Source organism: Excalfactoria chinensis, chromosome 8 (genome assembly GCF_039878825.1).
Source record: "Excalfactoria chinensis isolate bCotChi1 chromosome 8, bCotChi1.hap2, whole genome shotgun sequence".
NCBI lineage: Eukaryota > Metazoa > Chordata > Aves > Galliformes > Phasianidae > Excalfactoria > Excalfactoria chinensis.
This window is the reverse complement of record NC_092832.1, coordinates 26,919,338-26,940,025: the sequence shown is the minus strand read 5'-3', so window position 1 is coordinate 26,940,025 and position 20,688 is coordinate 26,919,338. Positions and strand designations below refer to the sequence as shown.

General features: G+C 48.8%; 1 protein-coding gene across 4 annotated transcripts; it reads left to right on the top strand.

Annotated features, from left to right (window-relative positions):
* On the top strand, positions 1 to 18,548 carry SERBP1 (SERPINE1 mRNA binding protein 1). 4 transcript variants are annotated; one of them, XM_072343834.1, is made up of 10 exons: positions 1 to 531; positions 3,369 to 3,525; positions 4,613 to 4,750; positions 4,867 to 4,962; positions 5,558 to 5,632; positions 7,937 to 8,114; positions 11,036 to 11,083; positions 13,474 to 13,647; positions 14,540 to 14,578; positions 15,684 to 18,548. In XM_072343834.1, exons 1-10 carry the CDS (start codon positions 150 to 152, stop codon positions 15,738 to 15,740), a joined length of 1,344 nt encoding a protein of 447 aa, XP_072199935.1. In that variant the 5' UTR covers positions 1 to 149; the 3' UTR covers positions 15,741 to 18,548. The 4 variants fall into 4 exon arrangements, with proteins under 4 accessions (XP_072199935.1, XP_072199932.1, XP_072199933.1 ...); XM_072343831.1 differs by having other exon boundaries at positions 15 to 531; positions 4,891 to 4,962; XM_072343832.1 differs by lacking the exon at positions 11,036 to 11,083 and having other exon boundaries at positions 16 to 531.
* The last annotated feature ends 2,140 nt before the right edge of the window (positions 18,549 to 20,688 follow it).

Sequence of the window (20,688 nt, the reverse complement as noted above, 5' to 3'; positions counted from 1 at the left end):
GCGGGGTGAGGTGCCCGGATGTGCCCGGATGTGCCCGGCGCCGGAAGAGAAGCGGGTCTGTTCTCGGCCGGCCATCTTGTGCGGCAACGAGCAGGGCGCGGGGGGGGCCCGGCAGCATCGGAGCAGGATCCCGCCGACGGGGGCCCATCATGCCCGGACACCTGCAGGAGGGCTTCGGCTGCGTCGTCACCAACCGCTTCGACCAGCTTTTCGATGACGAGTCCGACCCCTTCGAGGTGCTGCGGGCGGCCGAGAGTCGGCGGAAAGAGAGCGGCGGCGGCGGCGGGGCCCAGGGGGGCGGCGGGGCCCGAGGCGGCCCGGCGGGGGCGCAGAGCAACAGCTCGGGCGGTGCCGGCGGCGGAGGTCCGGGCCAGGCGGGCTCGGGCGGCGGAGCGGGCAGCGCGGCCAAGCAGCTGCGCAGGGAGTCCCAGAAGGAGCGCAAGAACCCGCTGCCGCCCTTCGCCGCCTCCGCCGGGGGAGAGCGCCGGGAGGAGGGCGGCGGGCAGCCCGGAGCGCCGCTGCGGAAGGAGGGTGAGCGGCGGAGCGGCCCGCGGCGGTGCACAAAGGCGGCGGGAAGCGGCGGGCTCGGCCGGGAGGGAGGGAGGAGAGCGGGGCGGGAGGAGAACGGGCGGCGAACGACGGACGGAGCCGGGAGCGGCCCCCGGACCGCGGCGCGCACGTGGCGGGAGCGGGGCCGCGTGGCGCGGGGGGGCGGCCCGGAGAGCAGCGCGGAACCGCACGTGGCCGCGGCCCCAAAATGGAGGAGCGCGTGGGGCGCCCCGCGTGTCCCGGCGGGTGGATTGGTGCGGGCGAGGGAAGGGCCCGGGAGTCCTTCGGTACCGCGGCGAGCTGGTAACTCGTGAGCCACTTCGGCACGGGCAGGTAGCGGTGGGACGAGGGGGAATGGGTTCCGGCTGGAAGGGGGCAGGTTTAGTGCAGATGTGCGGGGGAAGTTCGTTCCCCGGAGGCAGCGAGGCCCAGGCACGGCTGTCTATAGAGCTGCTCTCCTCATCCCGGAGGTGCGCGAAGCCACCGGTGGGTCGTGAGCAGCCGGAGCCGGTGGGGGCACTCAGCACTGGGGTGGGGGCCCTGCTGGGACCCTGGCGTTCTGCGATGGGAGCAGCAGGAATTGGGGTGACCCCCACACGGGCTCCGGGCAGTCGGGGCTGCAGGTGTGTGTCGCACTGTGAGCAGAAGTCACTTCACTCGTTGTGCAGCAGCGAGAACTGAGTCAGTGGGAACAACGCGCACTTGGTTAATAACTCGCATCCTCCGTCATGTCTGTGCCAGCCCGGAGCCATCTCAGCAGCAGGACGCGGGGCACTCCGGCTGTTGGGAACGCACACGGGCTTAACAAATAAGCTGTGACAGAGGGGTCGGTGTGGCAGAGGGCTGTGTGACAAGCAGGGGCTTTGTGCTTGCAGGTGGCCACGCAGCACTCCGTGCAGGGGCTTGGGTTACACTGGGCTTTAAGAGAGAAATGAATATGTGATACTAGAAGGTGCGCCTGGTGGATGGTGAGAGAACACTGAGCACAGCTGGGAGCTGCTGCAGCGCTCTGCATGTGGATGGTTTGTGTTTCCCAGTGTGATGCCAGGGATTGTTTTCCTGGAGAGGAGTGTGGTACTTTGTCCTGAATGGTCGTTCCTGGAGTCGGTGTCCCCCGTGGGTGTGGGTCAGGTGTGGGCTGGCAATGGGAGCCCATGCAGTGACGTGTGGCAGGGTGCTGTGCCAGCACACGGGGCCTGGGGTCCTTGGATGGCTCAGGAATGGTCGCCTCTCGGTTCTCAAGTTGACTTTCAAGAGTGAGCAGTGCTTTGTTGTGACAAGGAGTTTGTTGTGGGTTATTATAGCAATGAAACAGACGTCCTGGCCTGCTGCTGCGGCAGTGCTCTGCAAGGTGCAGGTGTTTGATGTGTTACTGGTTGTGGGTTCTGCAGTACTATGGGATAGTGCTGTGCCTTGTCAGGTCGACTCCTGGGAGCCCCATACTGAGCACAAGGTGCTGTGCTTGACATTGGATCGTACATTGCAGCCCTGCTGTGGGCCTCAGCATGGCATGGCCGGCTCTGCTGTGCCTCTACAAACATGTGGCTCTGCTGGGAATGAGTAGGGGCTGAGGGTGCTGTGCTTCTGCAGGGAGCCTTACTGAGCAAGCAGTTGTCATGCCCAACGTGTGCGCTCAGCACCGCGTGTCAGGTAAGGAGGCATTGTTAGTCTGGGCGTGTTGGCGTGGATGTCATTACAGCTGTAACTTCTGGGCCCCACCCGGGTGCAGCACTGCTTGTTGGGCAGGATCTGCTGTCTTTGGGAATATTCAAAACTGGCTCTTTTTTCTTGTTGTTCTAAATGGCAGCCCTGGGGATGGCGGTTTGCTGAGGGCTTTGTTCCCTGCGTGATGAGAGATGGTGTGTGTGACAGCACCCGAAGGAGTTTGTGCGGGTCTTCCTAAAAAGTAGTAAAGATGGTCTGGAAAGTACTTAAGACCCTTCAGATGTCGTAGTGAGGAGGGCAGTATGGGGAGTGAGTGCTATTCCGGCCAGTTTCTGAAGGTGTGGAAATGGAGACAGGAGCGCCGTCCATTGCAGCAGTGCAGCTCTGGGGCTTTGAGCAGCACGCTGCTGCCTGAGCCTTTGTCCGCCAGCACGCGGGGCTGTGAGCAGCAGCACGTCCAGTCATTCCGAGGCACTGAGCTGTGCCTGCTGTGCTGCCTGCTTAGTGGGGTGTGTGGGTGCTACAGGGCTGGGGGTGCAGCCCCCTGAGCAGCGCAGCCCCCTGAGCAGCGCAGCCCCCTGAGCAGCGCAGCCCCCTGAGCAGCGCAGCCCCCTGAGCAGCGCAGCCCCCTGAGCAGCACAGCCCCCTGAGCAGCACAGCCCCGGGAGCTCCCTCTGTTTAAATGCTTGCAGGCAAGAGCGCAGTAGGATGAAACAGGGTTGCTGTTGTGGGAGCTTGGTTCTGGGGAAGCTGCTGGCCTTGTTTTGGTGCATATCAAATAGAAAGCACGTGTTCTACCTGGAAAGTGCCCTTTGGAGAAAGAACACAAAACTTGCTTATCTTGATCCTTCTTTGAAAGCTGGATCGTTTGAACAGGGTTCTGTGGTGGTTGTGCGCTCTGACAGGTCTTGTTTCCCACAGTACTGTAAGAGCATATGCTTGGACAAAATGCAGTTTGATTGAAATGCTGCATTCAAACGTCAATTGGAGTCAAATGCTCCTTATAAAGGTATCATTTCTAAGACTGCGTGGTCACAGGGTTAAAAGAAAAGCCTGAATTCAGGCTCGTGTTCATCTTTGTTTGACAGTGCTGCCAGCAGTATCTGTCCTGGTGCAGCTCTGCATTCCGTTGGTGTGTTTTGCTCCTGTTGCAGGGATAAGGCGCATTGGCAGGAGGCCTGATCAGCAGCAGCAGCAGCAGGGTGAAGGCAAACCCATTGACAGGAGACCTGAGAGACGACCTCCCCGTGAGCGCCGATTTGATAAACCTGCCGATGAGAAGGGCGAAGGAGGAGAATTCTCTGTTGATAAGTAAGAACGCGCCTTGCATGATATTGGACGTGGTGGTATTCTGGAGCAGAGCTGTCCTTTCTTCTGCTACTAAGCTTAAAAGCCAAGCAAAAACTGTTAGCATCAGAATTAAAATGACTAAATTCCATTTGTTGGTCGAAAGAGGCACCTGTGTCAGCACAGAGTACTTTCCCGTTGTGTGATTTCACTTACAAACATGGCTCAGGTTTTTAGCCATGTCCCATAATGTGAACAGTTGTGTTGCTTTGACAAAAAGCACGGTGTAAATCAGTAAGATCCTTGGTATATTTCTGAACATCCACAACACAGAGGTCAGAGGAGGAACTGAAGCGTAGCTCCTGCCTGCAGGATGAGATCCGTTTGCTGTTACAGCTGTTGCTTCACTTGTACAGTTAACCTCAAGCCAATGCGGGTTTGTCTGTGGAGCTGTTTACGCTTCCTTGGCTCCAGTGGCTTCAGGTGTGGACGTAGTGAAGCCAGCTCATGGCTAAAGGGAACCAAGTGTCACATTGGGTCCAGAATTCAAGAGTTTTGAAAACAGTTCTCCAGTGTTAGCATTTGAATGATTGGTGTTGAAATGCTTTTGAAAGTAAGGTGGCTGAGAGGGAGGATCAGTGAGTGACGTAGTGCAACAGAGAGGCTAAATTGGGGAATGGTGGGTTGGAGATGCAAACAAAGCATTTGTTTAGTTCCTGAAATGTGGAGAGCAGCATTACGTATGGTTTTCCTCCAGTTCAGCACTGAAATTAGACTGTACCTAGCTAGAATTAGTTCACTTGGAAGGGAGAGACCTACAAAGATCCTCAAATCCAGGTGTGTGGCTGCAGGGGTAGCCAAAAGTAGAAGAACATTAATTAGGGCGTTATTCTGGTGCGCTGACAGGAGCGGGAGCTAAGAGCCTTGCTCAGAAGCCTGCTCCAGGGTTTGACCACCTTTGTGGTCAAGAGATTTTTCCTGAAAACCTGTAGTGCCAACAGAACGAGTAATAATCAAAGGGAAAGCAAACCTAATTCTCATAATAAGAGCTTGAAAGCCGTGTTGTAAGCTCGGCGTGGGGGGAGTACTGAAGTGCAACCTTTTCTTGTAGACCCATCCTGGACCGACCGATGCGTGGCCGTGGTGGACTTGGAAGAGGCCGCGGCCGTGGCCGTGGGATGGGCAGAGGAGATGGGTTTGACTCTCGTGGCAAACGTGAATTTGACAGACATAGTGGCAGCGATAGATCGTAAGTCTTTACCTTTTCCCAGAGCTTCCCTAGCTGTTCTTTATTATTAATATACGTCTCAAAATGTCTTTGAATTTCTGTATCTGGACACTATAATGTTAACTCAGTTTTGTTAGTTCTGTTTCACATTCACATTTCAGCGGCCTAAAGCACGAGGACAAGCGAGGTGGCAGTGGATCACACAACTGGGGAACCGTCAAAGACGAGCTCACGTTAGTAATCACTGATTGCTCTGAGATCTATCAGAATGTTAAATCCCAACTCACAGCTTGCAAAATGCAAAGATTCGGGGCCCTTTTTTCCTTTAGGTTTTGGGAGTTTGTGGTGCGCTATGAAAGAAGCCAATGACTGCAGAATGTAGTGAGTTATGGATAGATGGGATGGCTTCCATTTCTAAAACAGGAATTCTGGGGAAGTTGAAAACAGGGAACCGTTTTGTGCTGTTCTTTGAACAGTCCTTATTGTACTAAAAATTAAAGCAGCAGATTTAACGTTGATCAGACTAAGCAGGCTTTTTTTCCCAAGTATTACATTGAATGTGGTGTTTTTAATATCCAGATGTTTTCTGTCTCAAGCTTTGATGGGAGGCATTCAGAGTGGGTGTGATCAGTGCTGGGGAAGAACAGGGGAAGAAGGAAAGCTCAGAGTTTTGAAAGGCAGGGGGAGCCCCTATTCTTAGTGAAGCAGTTCCTTTTAAAGAACAGTAAGCTGTGTAAACGTGCTATAGAACTTAGGCGTTCGTTTAGCATAGTTTGAAATAGGCATGAACTTAAACAGCAAACAAACAAAGCCCAACTGTAATTACAGTGAATTGGATCAGTCTGCTGTAACTGAGGAGACGCCAGAGGGAGAGGAACATCCGCCTGCTGATTCTGAAAACAAGTGAGTGTGTCCCCTTCTGTTGTGTTCTCTGGTTGCCTCAAAGATATCACCGCTTTACTTTTACTCCCTGATAGTTCTGTTTTGCCACATTCGCTTTATGTGTCCTTCAGCAAATACAAGATCAGTCATGATGCTGCTGAAAAGCTCTTTAAAACTTGACATCTAGAAGTTATCTTCAAACTATTTGTTAGTGTATTGCAAGCTCTTAGGTCGCTTTCAGATTTAGTTATTAATAACCCGTTGTAGTGTGTAATCTCAGGATTACAACAGTAAGTACCAAATCCAAAAGCAACCATGCTCATAACTACCCAGAACAACCAGGGGACGGAATGTTCTGCCAATGGGAGGCACTGATTTTCTCAGAACTGCTGAGGCTGTGGCTGGCCTTTAGAAGAAGGGCTTTCTCTCACTCTTTCCATCTTTTGTGCATGTGTGTAGTTCACAAAGAAGTCAACTCCATTGCTTCTGTTTTCTCTTGGACACTGTTAAGGGGAAAAAAAAAGCAACTAGTGAATGGAGTAATTCCTGCAACTGTTACTTGAAGTTGATTTAGATATGGGTTTATATGGAAATACAGTGTTTTAATGAGTGCGTGTGCTCTGATGGATTAAAAAGAGAATGGCAAACAATAGAAAACATTTCTTTTAAATGCTGGTTTGCCAAAGATTTCTAATGTTTACACCCTGCAGCTTCATTTCCTTGCTAGTAGCTTTGGTTACTGGTGAAGCAGTGACTGAGTGGAGAGTAAGACAGGGATATGCTTTAACTACTTGCCAAGTGCCATCATTCCTGCAGGGTTGTAGATGCTCGTGGTTAAGGTTGCCTTGTGAATGGGAAGAACCCGAGCAGTTTTAAGGGCTCAGAGCTGCAACAGTGGTCAGCAAATGCTCATGGTGGAGGGAAGAAAGAGTGCTGCAGATATTTCTGCCCACATTAAGGAGGTTGAGACCAGGTCATCTTTGGAGTCCATTTCAATCCACAGCATTCTATGACTCAGTGAGATTTTCTGAGTGTGCAGTATTGCCTGGCTCTTTATTAGCAGTGGTGTCTGCTGCTTGTGCTACTGATCTGCACAAGGGTGGGTCAGTATCTGCAGCATTCTGCAGGCTCTGTGAGCGGTTTCCTTCTGGAAATCTTCAGAAGATGTATTCTGCTTTGAGCATACAAATCTTCTGTTGCAGTCCATCTTTCCAGGGAAGCACCCTTACATGGCTTTGCTTCCAGGTTGGCTGTTTTGGATCTCTAAATTACTTTCGGTGGAGCTGTAGGATGCTTTACAGAATAAGGAGAATGCCAGAGAATGCCAGGAGAATACCTTTGCAATGAGCAGTAAGCATGGCTCTGCAGGTGTCACATGGAAAGTCATTCTCTTCTGCGTTGAGTAAAATGAAACACGCTAATTTTGACATAAAGCCTCTGCATTATTACATCAACTCATGGCTACAGGGAAGATCCTTTCTCTTGAGTTGATGCTTTCATGATGTTTTTGCTGCATGTACGTGGCACTACTTTGCTATAATGTCATAGTAGCTCATAAATCAAATAGAGTTGCATAAGAATGCAACACCAGAGAATGACTGGAGGATTGACTGCCTGAGTAGCTGGAACATGATCTGTTACTGAACATGGTGGTGGTGCATTTTACTTAAAAATAGCTCTTTGGCAGAAGCCAGGGGTGCCAGAACCTTACAATGAGGTGATGCATCTCCCAAGGAACCGCATTTTTATGCAGCTGTTTTTTTCAAGTTAGCCAAAAGTGGAAATTGTTTCTGGTTACCTGGAATACTAATAGCTGTTCTTAATCAAGTAAAAGAAGCAGACTGCAAATCAACAACAACAACAGACTCTCGAGGATTACGGTAAGAGCAAGTGCCATCTCACTGCCCAACTGGGCACATGGGGAGGCAGGTCTCTTGGAGGAGGGGAGAACAGCTCCAAACGAGTCTTGTGGAAAAACAGGCTTTAATATTTGCAAGGCCAGTTGTCACTAATACTGAGAATAGACAGCAAGGATCAATGTTAATTTTAAAATATTGCTGTGGTCACCATTTATGTTTTAAAGGGTGTTTGGCTGCGATCTTTAGCACTTTTCATTTAGCTAAAGGAGGTAAATTTTCATGTGTGCTTTTTGAGTGTTGAAGTTGAGTTTTGAGTACGAAAATCTGAAACAAAATAATAGCATTACTATGTGTGTGTATATATAATGTTTATTATAACCTGGTGTAGAGCTGTTTTTGAATTCACTGCTTATAGGGATTAAGTTCTAAATCATGATCGTAAGTAATATCCATGAATTTACTACAGGGAAAATGAGGTTGAAGAAGTTAAGGAGGAAGGTCCTAAGGAAATGACCCTGGACGAATGGAAAGCTATTCAAAGTAAGGATCGTGCAAAGGTTGAGTTCAACATCCGTAAACCAAATGAGGGTGCTGATGGGCAATGGAAAAAAGGATTTGTTCTTCACAAGTCAAAGAGCGAGGAGGTAAAGTGATTTTTGCTATTTGCTAGTGTCCAGATTGTATAGGTTTTTCTAACGATATGCACCTCTTGGAGTGTGAGCTCTATTCTTTGACAAGCTGACCTTTCTATCAAAGTTTGTTAAAGCGAGAATAACTTCTCTTACAGACAGCTGCAATGCAGTAGTGTTAGTTGCTGTTCTTCCTCTGGTTAGTTTTCACAATTGTTCTGTATTTTTAAGCTGACATACACTGTGCTATAACCTGACCACTGAGAGAGAAGACTGGAATACTGACTGCAGCTGGGAGGAGCTTTGTAAGGGCTGTCTCTTGGTGGGACCATCAACGTTTTTTTTCCAATTTTTAATAGGAGTTTCTCATATCACTGTGTTGGTCTTGGCTCTGCATACTGGTTGTGCTTGCTAAATTCTGTGTAGCACTGAAGAAAGGTGGGTCATGCCTACTCCAGGTTGGAAGTTTTAGCTTAGGTAACCTGTAGTTCTGTAGGCTCACCCAGCCTAGTGCCTCTGATGTTTTCTAGAGAACAGGTGAAATGTGCTCATATGTGTCAGTGATTCAGCACTGCTCTGTAGAATCACTTGAGAATTGTAATTCCTCAAATACTTTGTAGTAAGGACCAGCTTCTTTTAAAGAGTGAGTGTAGCAAAGAGAAACACATTGTCCCACTTACAGAGGAGAGCAGTGCAGGGAGCTCTAAGGCTGGGCCCTAGCAGCTGGATTCAGTTTCAGAAACTGACAGGACCTTTAAGTCTTTGGTTTTAACACTGTTAATCAGTGGCCTTCAGCCCTGTGCAGCAGATGGTTCTGACTCCTTTTGAGGCAGTGAAGTAGTATGCAACATGCTGTTTGATCTTCTAATGTGTGTTTCTGCTTTTCACACCTTGTCATTTCTCTCTTGTAAGATGGGACATGCCATACAGCTGGGGGAACGCTGTTCATCACTTACCATGAGAACTCCATTTCTAATCCATTGAATTTGGAATGAACTTGTGACACAATCATGCTGTTTATGTTTCTGGCCGTGTAAAGTAGATTGATTCTTTTTATTTTCCTACTCTGCTACTTTTTCCAGCTTGCATAGGAAGCAGAATTTGAGTTAGACAAAGTTGCGGTGTGTTAGAGAAGTAAAGTACAAGAGATGTGCCAAGCAAGACTTGCAGATGCAGCACACCTGTAGTCATTGAGCATGTCAGGACATCCTCTTCCCCCTCTCCAGTCTCCGAATCTGTTACAAGGTATCAGTGGTAGATGGAATTTTTTCCCACAGACAAATCTGAAGGTATGATAGTGTGAATGGGTGGTTGTGCTCCTGAGTAATGAGCTGGAAAGCTCCTAGCTCTTATTTTCCTTCTGAAAAGTGAAGCAAGAGTTTATTCTACTTTTTAAACGTTCTTTTTGGCATCAGAATTTTCTCGTGGAGCTGCTGCTGAGAGCAGATTGCTCTTTCTGAGCTGTGTTTGACTGATTTCTCTTGAAATAAACAAAGGATACTTCTGACACTAGTGCCTGAGGTGACCATTCCTGCTGTGTGAGCACAGAAATGAGATACCAACAAAACCGCTGTTAACGGTCTTCTAAACCTGTCCAGCAAATGTCTTGCTTTGTTCTTTTAACTGTTTGCTGATCTCTTGGGAAACTGTTTTTCTTTTCCTAAGTGTTACAGCAGGATTGTTTTTAAAACACAAGTGTTGGGTAAGCTTTCCCTGCAGTTCCTTTGTGGACAGGTGGAATAACTAGGAGCTGTGAACACAGCTACTCACCACCTGCTGTTCTTGCTGTCTCTGTCTTGTTGGACATCCTTCTGAGTCATGAGGTTGGCAGAAGGCTTCTGTGCTGGGCAATGAGAGTGTTGGTCTGTGGAAGTGACTCGGTTATGGGTAAATTCTGGGTTTCAGCCCCACATCTTCCTAACCCTGAATAATGGCAGTGTGTACCTGCAGATTTTTCTGAGACATTGAAGTGTCACAAGGGCCACATTATCAGCACTCCTAGAGGTGTCCTAGGAAACTGGTAAAGGACCTGTTGTTACTCATCTGCCTTAGCTCCTTCACAAGGCTCTCCTCCACATGTTCTTCATTGAAGACTGAAGTGACTGACTGTATCGCAGGTCTTTTCCACGTGCTGTACAATGAACTCTTCGTACTGTCTCAGATTCTTGCTGGCTTAATATGAAATCCACATGTATTGGCAGCCCTTGTCTGATGAGAGTCTTTCCAGAAGGCTGGGTTGTGCCATAAGAGATCCTTTTCCTTCTCTGCAGCTGGCTTAGTAATTGAGTACTTCAAGTTCTACTGAACAAATAACAGGAAGTTTAGTTGTGAAGAAATGTTAAAATTTGTTCCAGTTGTTCAAAACAACTCCTGGAGAGATTCATCCACCAGTGAATGAGTTCCTGCTCAACATATCTGTTGTGCTGTGCCTCTACCTTCATCGCTTCCTTAGAGAAGAGATCACAATGGAAGACTGAGAAGCAAGTATCAGAACACAGTCAGTCATCTTTGCAAAGTGTGTAGGAATCGCTCAGTTTCTGCACAGCCTGAATTCCTTTTTTCATTAGGGATGATTAATTGAAGCCACCCTCAACCTGCGCCATCTGTCTGTGCAGGTCTGTGTGCCCACTGTAGTGAGGTGCAGGAGATTGGTTTGCAAGTGGAGTTCCCAACAGCTCGTTAAACAACTTCTTATTCCCAACCTGAGATTCCTCTTTGCCTTCCAGTATAAATCCATCCTCTGCTCTTTCTGGATGCTTGCACAACTTCTGCTCTCATCCTTTTGCTGCTTCGTGTGCTCGGTGCCATCTGTATCCAGCAAGTTCATGTGACCTTATTACGTGTTGTTTCTATATGTAGTTGAGTCTCATTTCTTCCTTTTGTTTTCTCCCTTTGTTCCTTTTGTCACTTTGGTGTGGACACGCAACTTTCATCAGACAAAGGCGATGACAGAAATGCAGGGGAGTCTGCTGGAGTCAAATGAGGTACTGATCCTTTCTATCTAACTGGTGATACGTGCTTTAGATTGGAGCCCCTTCTGAAATGAAGGGCTTTCACATAAAGAAACAGCAAACATAGAGAATATGGAGCTTTTCTGTCCATGCCTGTTGTCTCACTGCACAGTGTAGGGCTCTCCATAATTAGTGCCTTTTTTCCTTCTTGATCGTCCCATAAACACTTCCATCACAAGTCTCTTATTTTCTGTTGCAGTTTTTCCATATCTTGCTGTCTGCTTTGGCTCACTTCCCATTAGTGACTTGTTCTTAAAGCTTTGGACAGCCTTTCCCAAGACCCACAAGTGCAGCAGTGCCTTCAAGCAGCTATCTGTTAGATCAGAGCACTATCGAGAGTTGCCAGTACATACAAATGAAGTGCTTCCAAAGATGATTCAGAACAGTCTGTGTGGTATGTCTTCTACTACCTAAGCTCAAGAGGAGAATGTGCCAAGTCTTCTATTGGTGTTTTAAATTAGCTAGAGTTATTTTGGGTAAAGAAATCCTCAGGTTACACACAGAACTTGCTACTCACTGGCTTTAGTAGTTAAACCAAGGTTCAGTTGGGAAAAATGTAGTATTTTGGTAGACTGTAGGGTTCCTTTTTTAAGCAGTAGCAGTACAGGGAAGGAGATGCACAGAACTACTGCTTCTGCCTCTCAGAGGAGTCACTTGACTGCCAGCAAGTTGGAAATAACATCCCAGTACCCTGCAGTGATTGAGACAGTAGGTGAGACACCATCAATAGGAAACGAATCAAAACCACAATGAGAGGCACTGCCTGCTATTTGAATCACTGGTGGACTTCTGCTTTAGTATTGTCATTCTGCCTGTGCTGTCAGGTAGGGACGTGGAATGACTCTTGTCCAAAAAGTATCTGCTGAAGCCAGCTTCAGGAGTGTAGCGAAGAGATCTGAGGGCTGAGAGTGCGGTTCAGATCAGCAGAACCAGGAGTCTCTTAGGGAGCAGCTGCTGCACAGAGCACATCCCAGTGAAGTATGTTTGGAGTAAACCAGCATGGAGCAATACTTCTCACTGTGCCTAATTAAGCTGCTGGTGCTGTGAAGGCCACGCATCCAGCTGGGCTTGGAAGGGATCATTAGGGTGGGGAGGGGGGGGAGAGCTCTTGGTGGCTCTGTACATTCCGGTGCTTGTGATTGACTCGAGGCATCCCCAAAAGCAACTTTCTGCCCTTTGACTTCAGCCCTCTGTGTATCCATTGGCTGTCCTGTGAAGGATCCACAACAGGTAATTAAGAGGTGTTGCACTTAATTGCACAGTACGTTGCCTTTGAAAGTCAGAAAGTCAGTATATTGTGTAACTATACCACAAGAAAAGTAACTTACGGTCAGAGTGCCTAAGCTTGCATGTGGCACCTACATGTTAGGCAAGAGAGCAAACAGCCTGAAGTTGGGTGTTAAGAGAGTTGTGGATTGTCACGTTTCCAAAGTACGATGGCTGGGCTTTTAAGAGACAGTACTGGTCTGATCCACTGTGGTTAATTCTACATTCTGCATGTCATCTTAGGAGCCAAAAATGGGCTGCTTGTATAAAAAGTTAATTGTGCTGAGTAGGGGAAACAAAAACACCTGTTGCTCGTTGTGTTTGGTGTATAATGACTTGAAATACTTGGCCTGCTCTGCATGGTAGGACACAGGGTGTGAAGTCTTGAGTGCACCAGCAAGCTGTGAGGGGTTGTTTGGTCATGGCGATGCTGGTAGGGGTCCTTCCTCAGTGGAATTTGAGAGGTGGGTTCTCTATTTTAGTCTTAATTGTGTTAATTGTAACTGTGTTACTTACCTCAGTTACATTCTATCTGAACTGTGCTTTTGCCTCTTCCACTGTTTGCTGTGGCTGAATACCAAGGTGGGGTTCTTTTGGTTTCCAGTGCTTGAAGTGCTTAACACGAAGCGAAGCAAATGAGGACATGTCAAGCACTCATGGAGCAAAATAGAGATGGCTTATTGCGTGCATATTGCACAAGACTTGAATGAATAGAACCTTAAGGTTCCTCAGGTATGAAACGGGAGGAAGCAAAATGCTGGAAAACAGAGTTCTGTATTGGAATGGCTGGGGCCCAGGTAAGCTGAGCCTTGTTAGTGTGACAGAACGCCAGAGCTTCCCTGAATTGTCTTGGACATACGAGATAAATTCCAGCACACGAATGAAGTTAAGGCAGTGAGTGTTTGCTGTCCTCTGCGTGGTGTCTGTGCTCTGCAGAAGTGGTGCAGTGGATGCACAGCGGTTCCTGCTGTATTTCTTACCATGCTCAGGGTGTGTGTTTGGAGGTGAGCTCAGGTGCCATGTTGCTAAGAGTGCAACTGCAGATGAAAACCCTTCCATGGTGATCTGATTACTCAGGTGAAAACTGTTCATTTCAGGCTCATGCTGAGGACTCGGTAATGGATCATCACTTCCGTAAGCCTGCCAATGACATCACATCCCAGCTGGAGATCAACTTTGGAGACCTTGGCCGCCCCGGACGCGGTGGCCGAGGGGGCCGGGGTGGCCGAGGACGTGGAGGCAGGGCCAGCCGTGGGGGCAGGACTGACAAGGTGAGCAGCCAGAGCTCACGGCTGTGGGGCAGCTGAGCTTGTGGCACCCACACTTTCCCTTCTGTACACTCTTGTTCTGGGGGGAATTGTTCAGAACGCAAGCACCATTTAAAGCCAGGTGAAATGTCTTTTCTTGCAGGTTTGCTTTAAAATTAGGTTACTGTTAGGACAAAAGGATGAGTGTTCAGCAGTGTTCTAACTAGGCACAGAACCAGGAAGTAGGTTACTATTGGAGAAAAAAAACAACAAAAACCAGTTCTTTTCAGCTTCATTTAGGCCTGAAAAATGACTCTTTGGACAGATCTGAGGACAGAATATCTGCACTGTTACCTCTGGGAAGGAAAGAAAACAAGTGTTTTGCTGCATGCTTTGTCTTCAGTTTGAGGGATTTGGGGGGGAATGATATGGAAATAAAACATGTTTTCTTTCTTAATGTGCAGAAATTTTTTTCCACCTGTAGTACCAAAGCCCCAAGGAAATAATTGGAAAAGCATTGCTTGGGCCAGAAGCGTGAAGCTGAAGTACAGTTGTGTAGCTGTAGCGAAGTTTGATTTAATACAGATCACCTTTTTGCTATAAACATGCGCTCAGGTTGCTAGAAGATGAGTTTGGGCTGTAGTGTGACTTTTGTCATGTAAACCAGTCTGGCTCGTTCTTTCCTTTGTGCGATGCCGACTTTTCACTGCATTTTTGTAAATGCTTAGATTTGTTAGTTGAAAAATTCCTTCCTGGCAGCGATGTAAGAAAAATTATAAGGAATTGATATAACATTATGGTGGATTTTGCTCTGAGTCACTTCACTAATAGGACATCTAGAAGAATGCTGCCACGAGGTGGTGAAGTACTTTGAGATTTGCTGCTTGTTTGATGCTGACTTTCTGTTTCCTTCCAGTTGGTGAAGGAGTTTGATGTGATCCACACGCCCAACCAGGTGGGTGATCTCTGCAGCCTCTGCCTTCCCAAGGTGGGGAGCTCCCCTCCCTCCTGCAGCACGCTGCCCATCCTGCCTGCCCACCTGCGCTGTGCCTCAGCAGCTGCAGATGTTCAGGCTGCGTGCAGAAGGCCCTGTTACTATTCCTCAACTCTGGGTTGTGGCACAGATGTTGCTGCAGCTCTTATTGGAATGGCTTTAAGTTTCACCTCCTCCTTGATGCATGTAGATGTTTGCAGGAACTTCCATGGTTCCTGTGTAGAAATTCTTTCTGCTCTTCTTCCCCACCACATTTCTCATGCAGAAAGTGAAGGTTACTCTCAAGTCCCTCCTTTTTGCATTTCACTGCAGTGCCTTTTTAGGCACGATAGAGAGCCTTTTGGGGAAAAAAGTACTGTGTGAGGACTGAGGAGCCTTTTTGCTGATGCATCTGGGTTCTTAGGGATAGATTGACACAATGACTTTTTTTAATCAACAGCCAGTTTGTGAACAGGGGAAGTTAAATGTGTGAGGGTTGAACTGTGCTCTGGACAGTTAACGCTGTTTTGTAATGCTTCAGTCATTCCCTGGTTGAGAGTTGGTGGTTATGTGCTGCTGCAACAGTGGCAGCCACATGGAGTGCACCCATTAGGAATGGAAAGAAGCTGTAAGCTTCTGCTCTAGGCATGTGAAGGTCTGGTCTGCTTAATGCCTCTGGTGCCTTCGCAGGTAGTGTGTTAATGTAAGGAGTCATTGAGGAAGCTGCCTAGACCCTGGGGTTGGAGGGGGACAGCAAAAACTTACTGTCTGTCATGGGGGAAGATAAGAAGTTACTTTTGTAGTAGTTCTTTTTCCAGTTTTTCCACTTATTATGGGGTCCTTTTTGCTCTTCACTGAACTGCTGAAGTCTGCTGTACTTCTTGCCTCTTGAAAACCAGAGTAGAACGTACCAAGTGGGGTTCAGCATAGCTTATAGAAGGGAGGTGAGGGTTGCACTGTGTGCCCAGCTGCTGGGGTGGCACCCAGGTTCCCCGCACAGGGAAGGGCTTGGCCTGCTGGCCGAGGGATGGCTGTGGGAGGGCTGGGTGCTGCTGGGGGTGATAACTTTCTGCTGTTTCTCTTTCAGTCGAGTGCTTCTGCTCCTGATGTAGATGACCCAGAGGCTTTCCCAGCTCTGTCCTAAACTGGATGTCATAAGCCAACCCTGCCCTCGTCCTCTCCGAGGCTTGCATGCTTAAGGATCCTAAACAACTAAGAAATACAAAAAAAAAAAAAAAAAAAAAAAGAGGAGACTGTCATTCATACCATTCACACCTAAAGACTGAATTTTATCTGTTTCGAAAATGAACTTCTCTCGCTACACAGAAGCAACAATATGGTAGTCAGTTTTGTATTTAGAAATGTAATGGTAGCAGGGATGTTTTCATAATTTTTTCAGAGATTATGCATTCTTCATGGATACTTTTTTGTATTGCTGCTTGAAAATATGCGTTTCCAAACTTGAAATATAGGTGTGAACAGTGTGTACCAGTTAAAAGCTTTCACTTCATTTGTGGGTTTATTTTTGAATTCAGGATTTTAGAGATTTCTCCCCTCCCTGTGAGCTGGATTGGAATCCTTGCACACAGCTCGTGTTCCCTTGGCTCCTGCTTAGCAGGTTTTTATCGGCCCGTGCTCTTTTGGAATATGTGGCGTTTTGATTTGGCAGACTGAGCGCTGTCTGAGATACCAACTGCTGCAGTGACTTTCGCTTTTGATGCTTAATTTCAGACTTGGAAGAGCGGTCATTTTTCATCTGCTTGGTAGTTTGTTTACACTAAAGCTTTATACAGGATTGATAGCAGGTACTTGAGAAATCCTCCAGGCACGTTGGGTTCTGGTTCTGTAGCCGCATATCCAGCAGTGATGTGTGGATCATCGGTCTGAGCAGGTTTTAAAATCAGTGTGACGCCTTTCATTCACCCTTCTTACCTTTTTATTCCCTCCTTCAACAGAACAAGAAGCTTTGATGGCAAAAAGGAAAAAAAAAACAAAGAAAAAGCTTCTAAATTCCCCCTGCTTTTCCTTTTGGGGTTGCCCTGCAGCTGAGCCATCTCTCCTCTTGTGCAGAGCCGGGGGGGAGGTGGCAGCTGCAGCTCTGGTGCTGCTCTGGGGCTGTGGCACAGTGCTCCAGGACTGGGATCCCATGTGCACGCAGCACAGCACCGACAGCCCTGCTGAAAGAGGCAGCTCTGGCAGGAGGGCTGGGGGCACTGCAGGCTGCGTGCGATGCAGGAAGGTACAGAACAGAACCCGGCGCTTCACCTTTAGGCTGAATTCCGTTCTGTATCTGGGTGCTGTTCGGGGCTGGGCTGCTGGCTGACAAATGAATGTTCTTCAGAGAGCGATTGTAAGAAATCCTTCAGACCCCTGTAGTAACTTGTAGGTTTAATTTAACCCCCTCCGACAGGGACCTTACCACTTCAGTACCCAAAAGCAGTTTGAAGAATGACGAATAAGGAGGGTTTCGTAGGGTTTTTATCTGCAGCATTTAGTAGGAGACTAGAAGCAGGATTCTCATTTTATTTAATGTTTTACACTTTGGACAGCTTAAAACATTTGTAGTTTCGTAACTAGGTAGATAGGAAACAAATGGTAATGCCCTATTTTTTTAAAAGCTGTACAGGACAGGCGAAAAGTACCGGAGACCTTTGACTATGTAATACCGAACTCCATAACTGTGGCGTTGGCTGGCTTGATTTCCCTGAACTATTTTCTACAGACGTGTTTGTTGTAAACCACTGTTAATACCATCCTGTCAGACTTCCTAGTGTTCTCACCTGCCAGTTCAAAGCACCAGGCTGGGAGCAGGAGGCAGGTTTTCAGCTGGTGGATGGCGATGGCGCTTGGTTCATTTCTCCTGACTAAGCAGACAGGCAGGTGCTCGGTGCAGGGGCTGCGCTCCTAACAGCACTGAGTGTTTCTCTTCCAGCTCCCACTCTGAGTCGGTAGAACGTGCTGCAGTTTCAGTTTTGGGACGCCTTGAGTTAATACAACTCATTGCCTTGACACGCAGAAACACTTACAGAAAAGCTTCCTCTGTAACAAAAGCTTTCCCCACCTCCAGACTGTACCTGCTGTCACTCTGCTTTTTTCCAGATGCCTTCTGGGCTGTCCAGTTGGTCATTTGGGGCCAGGCTGGCCAGAAGCTTTCCCTTCTGCTTTAGAGACTAGAGCAGTTCCTGGAACGGCACATCACATACAGTGCTCGAGACAGCTTGTAAAATGGGTCTGTCTGCTGTTTGATAGATGTAAATTTACCTCTTGCAGTCCATTCGTGTCAAGAACTAAAACTGTGAACATATATCTTTAATATCGGTGGGTGTTAACTGAAATAAAGGTTTATTTTCATGCTCTTTTAAAAATGTCATGGGGAACCCACGGAGGTGAAGCCACTGAGATCAGTGTCTCACCTGGGTTCTGCCCCAGGTGGTCCAGATCTCCCTGCGGTGATGGTGCCACTTCCATTGCTGGGATCAGACTGGGAGAACGGCTCCCTCTGAGTTGAGCAGCTCCTTTCTGCCACGTGAGTTTGCTCTGTGCTGATTCCTGTCCTTTTGCTTGCCACTTTGGCTGTCACACCAAATCCAGAGCACTAAAGCTGAGCAATTTGTCAACTGGTGGCCAGCAGGAAAACAAAAAAGCTTTAGAGGGAGAAAAGCACGTGGTGCAAATTGGCTCATGAATGAAATGATGGCGAGGTCTGAGCATGAAAGTTCATCTTACGGATTGATGCTGGGAGGAAGTGAGTCTGATAGTAAATGCAAGCAATAGCTGTATGGGGATGGGCACGGTTCTAGAGGAAAATGACAGCAGAAGGTGTGAGTGTACGGTGCTGTCTGCAGGGGAAGAGCTGAGACCACTCCTAACTGTAACGGTGTTGCCCATTGAGATTGGTTTGCGTAGCCTCACCTCTTGTTTTAATAAATGCAGGACATATGCCTGAAGCTGACACTTGCAGCATTTGCTAACCCGCTTCTTTTCTGCCTTCCTCACGAGGACCTGTGCTCTGCTCTGCTGTTCCAGGCTCTCCATATGCTCAGGCTGGGGCTGAGTGCCCTGGCACTATTGGCGTATTGCGTTCGGTGCCGTGTTGGGGAGCTTGCAGCTGATGGGGAAAGCCGATGGCATGGCTTCATCTGAGAAGGCTGCAGGGCAGGACAGCTCAGGCTCAGTCCCTGCTGCTGGTAATGCTTGTCTCCAACTGGACTGCATCTTCCAGGGAGCTCTGTGTGGGAGTGGGCTACTGGAAGAACAATAAGAACATGAACCCTGGCATTCAATTAGTGATTAATGTGAGGATCAGCTGGCTGCGTGTCAGGGTCAGTGCTCTGGATCGAGTGAGTGGCAAAATAGTGGTTTTGAAGAGCAAAGGTTTCCTTCAATTATAGAGATGTGTTGTGCTTTTGTGCAGCTGTGTTGAGATAGCGATCTGCTGTGATGGGCAAGGGCTTCCTGCAAGGGCTGCTGCCTGATAGTGTGTGGAGAGTGTGGCAGTGCTGCTCTGCTGCTGTGTGACCCATGTAGGAGCAGTGTGCTCCCGGCTGGCACAGGGGCAGCCTTCCCAGGTGGGGGATGTCTGGGCACCAGGCTGGGACCAGAACTTGAAACGAGCTGCCAGACCCCGAAAGTGTAATTGCGGGGCTGGTAACTTGTAAATGAATGACAAAACCCTGCGTGCTTCACCTGGAGCTGAGTGTGGGAGTGGCCTCGTGCAGAGGTGGCTGGATGCGCTTTGTTGCCTTGGTTCCCTTTTGTATGTGGTTCCCTTGCCCACCTTGCACATTGTTTCCACAGGTGCAATACCTGATAGCAAAGAATGAGGAGGATGTGGAGTACTGAATCTGCTCTCCCTTTCTGCTGAGCTGCTGGTAAAGCTGCCTTCCACTCACGGGTGGTACGGTTGGTACCTCTGGTGTCTGTGCGGCTGTTGGGCTGTGCCCCTGTGAGCTGCTTGGGCGCTGCAAGAGCGAGCTGGGCCGTGCTGGTGCTCAGGTATGGACAGATAGATGTGAGCTGAGGCCGCTTCATTCTGCAGGCAGGAGTTCAGCATAACCGTGTGAAGAGCAATCTGTGGATCCCACTGAGCGGGCGTCTTGGCCTTGGCTCTGAGTTGTAGCACTGAGTTAGAGGTGAGGAAATGGGATTCCTATTGTGTTGCACAGAGAACAAGCAGAAGTGATGCTTCTGTTTTCTGAAGAAGCAGCAGCTGAAGGTCTGGCTCTGTGAGGTGTGTGACGGGCTGCAGGGCTGGGTGGCACAGCCGTGGTGCATGCATGCAGCTGTTGTGTTCAGTGATGGATGGCAGTGCACGTCTGCTGGGTTGGGATGAAGGTGCCAAGTGGGACAGCTGCTCTGCAGGTTGCTTCTGGGCAGCTGCTGAAAGCCCTTCTTCATATGGAAGTGCATCTTCTGCTGTGCTGTGAGTGTAGCCATGGGCAGCCGAGCCCAGAGCTCCAGGCCAGCAGGGAGGCAGCAGTGAGCTACGAGCAGGTTCCAGAGAAGAAATACTGTTCTGAAACAGCTCAGGACTGGCCCTCTGATCGTTCCGTGGTGCAGGCTGCACTGCAGGAGCTGCTGTGAAATTTCCTTGCATCTGATTTGCAAGTCTGCGTGTCAGCAAATCCTGTTCTGGGAGCCCTATGGAAACAGTGGGTGGGAGAGGGAGAGGTGTGCGTCTGGTGGTGCTGTGGTGGGGCAGACCTGGGGGCTGTCCTGACAAGGATGTGTGTGCTGCTCCTGGACAAGAGGCCTGGCTATGAGCGTCTGGTGCTACCTCTGGAAGTCACTTCAGTGCACAACACCTGCCGTGAGCATGGTGAGCCCGTGTCACATGGTTGGACAGCGAGGGTAAGTATTCCCATCCACAGAGCACTGCTGAGGTGATGGATGGGAAGGATGGGCTTTGCCACAGCCCTGGTGTGAGAGCAGTCCCTTGCCATGTCTGCAAAGGCGCTTGGCTGCATCCTGCTGCAGGTGAGCATAGCAGTGGGTGCTGGAGTGGTGCTGAGCAGCAGCACACAGTGAGCACCTGCAGGCCAAGCAAACGCTGCCAGGAACACTTCAGAAGCAGTGTTTGCCTTAGGGGAGCC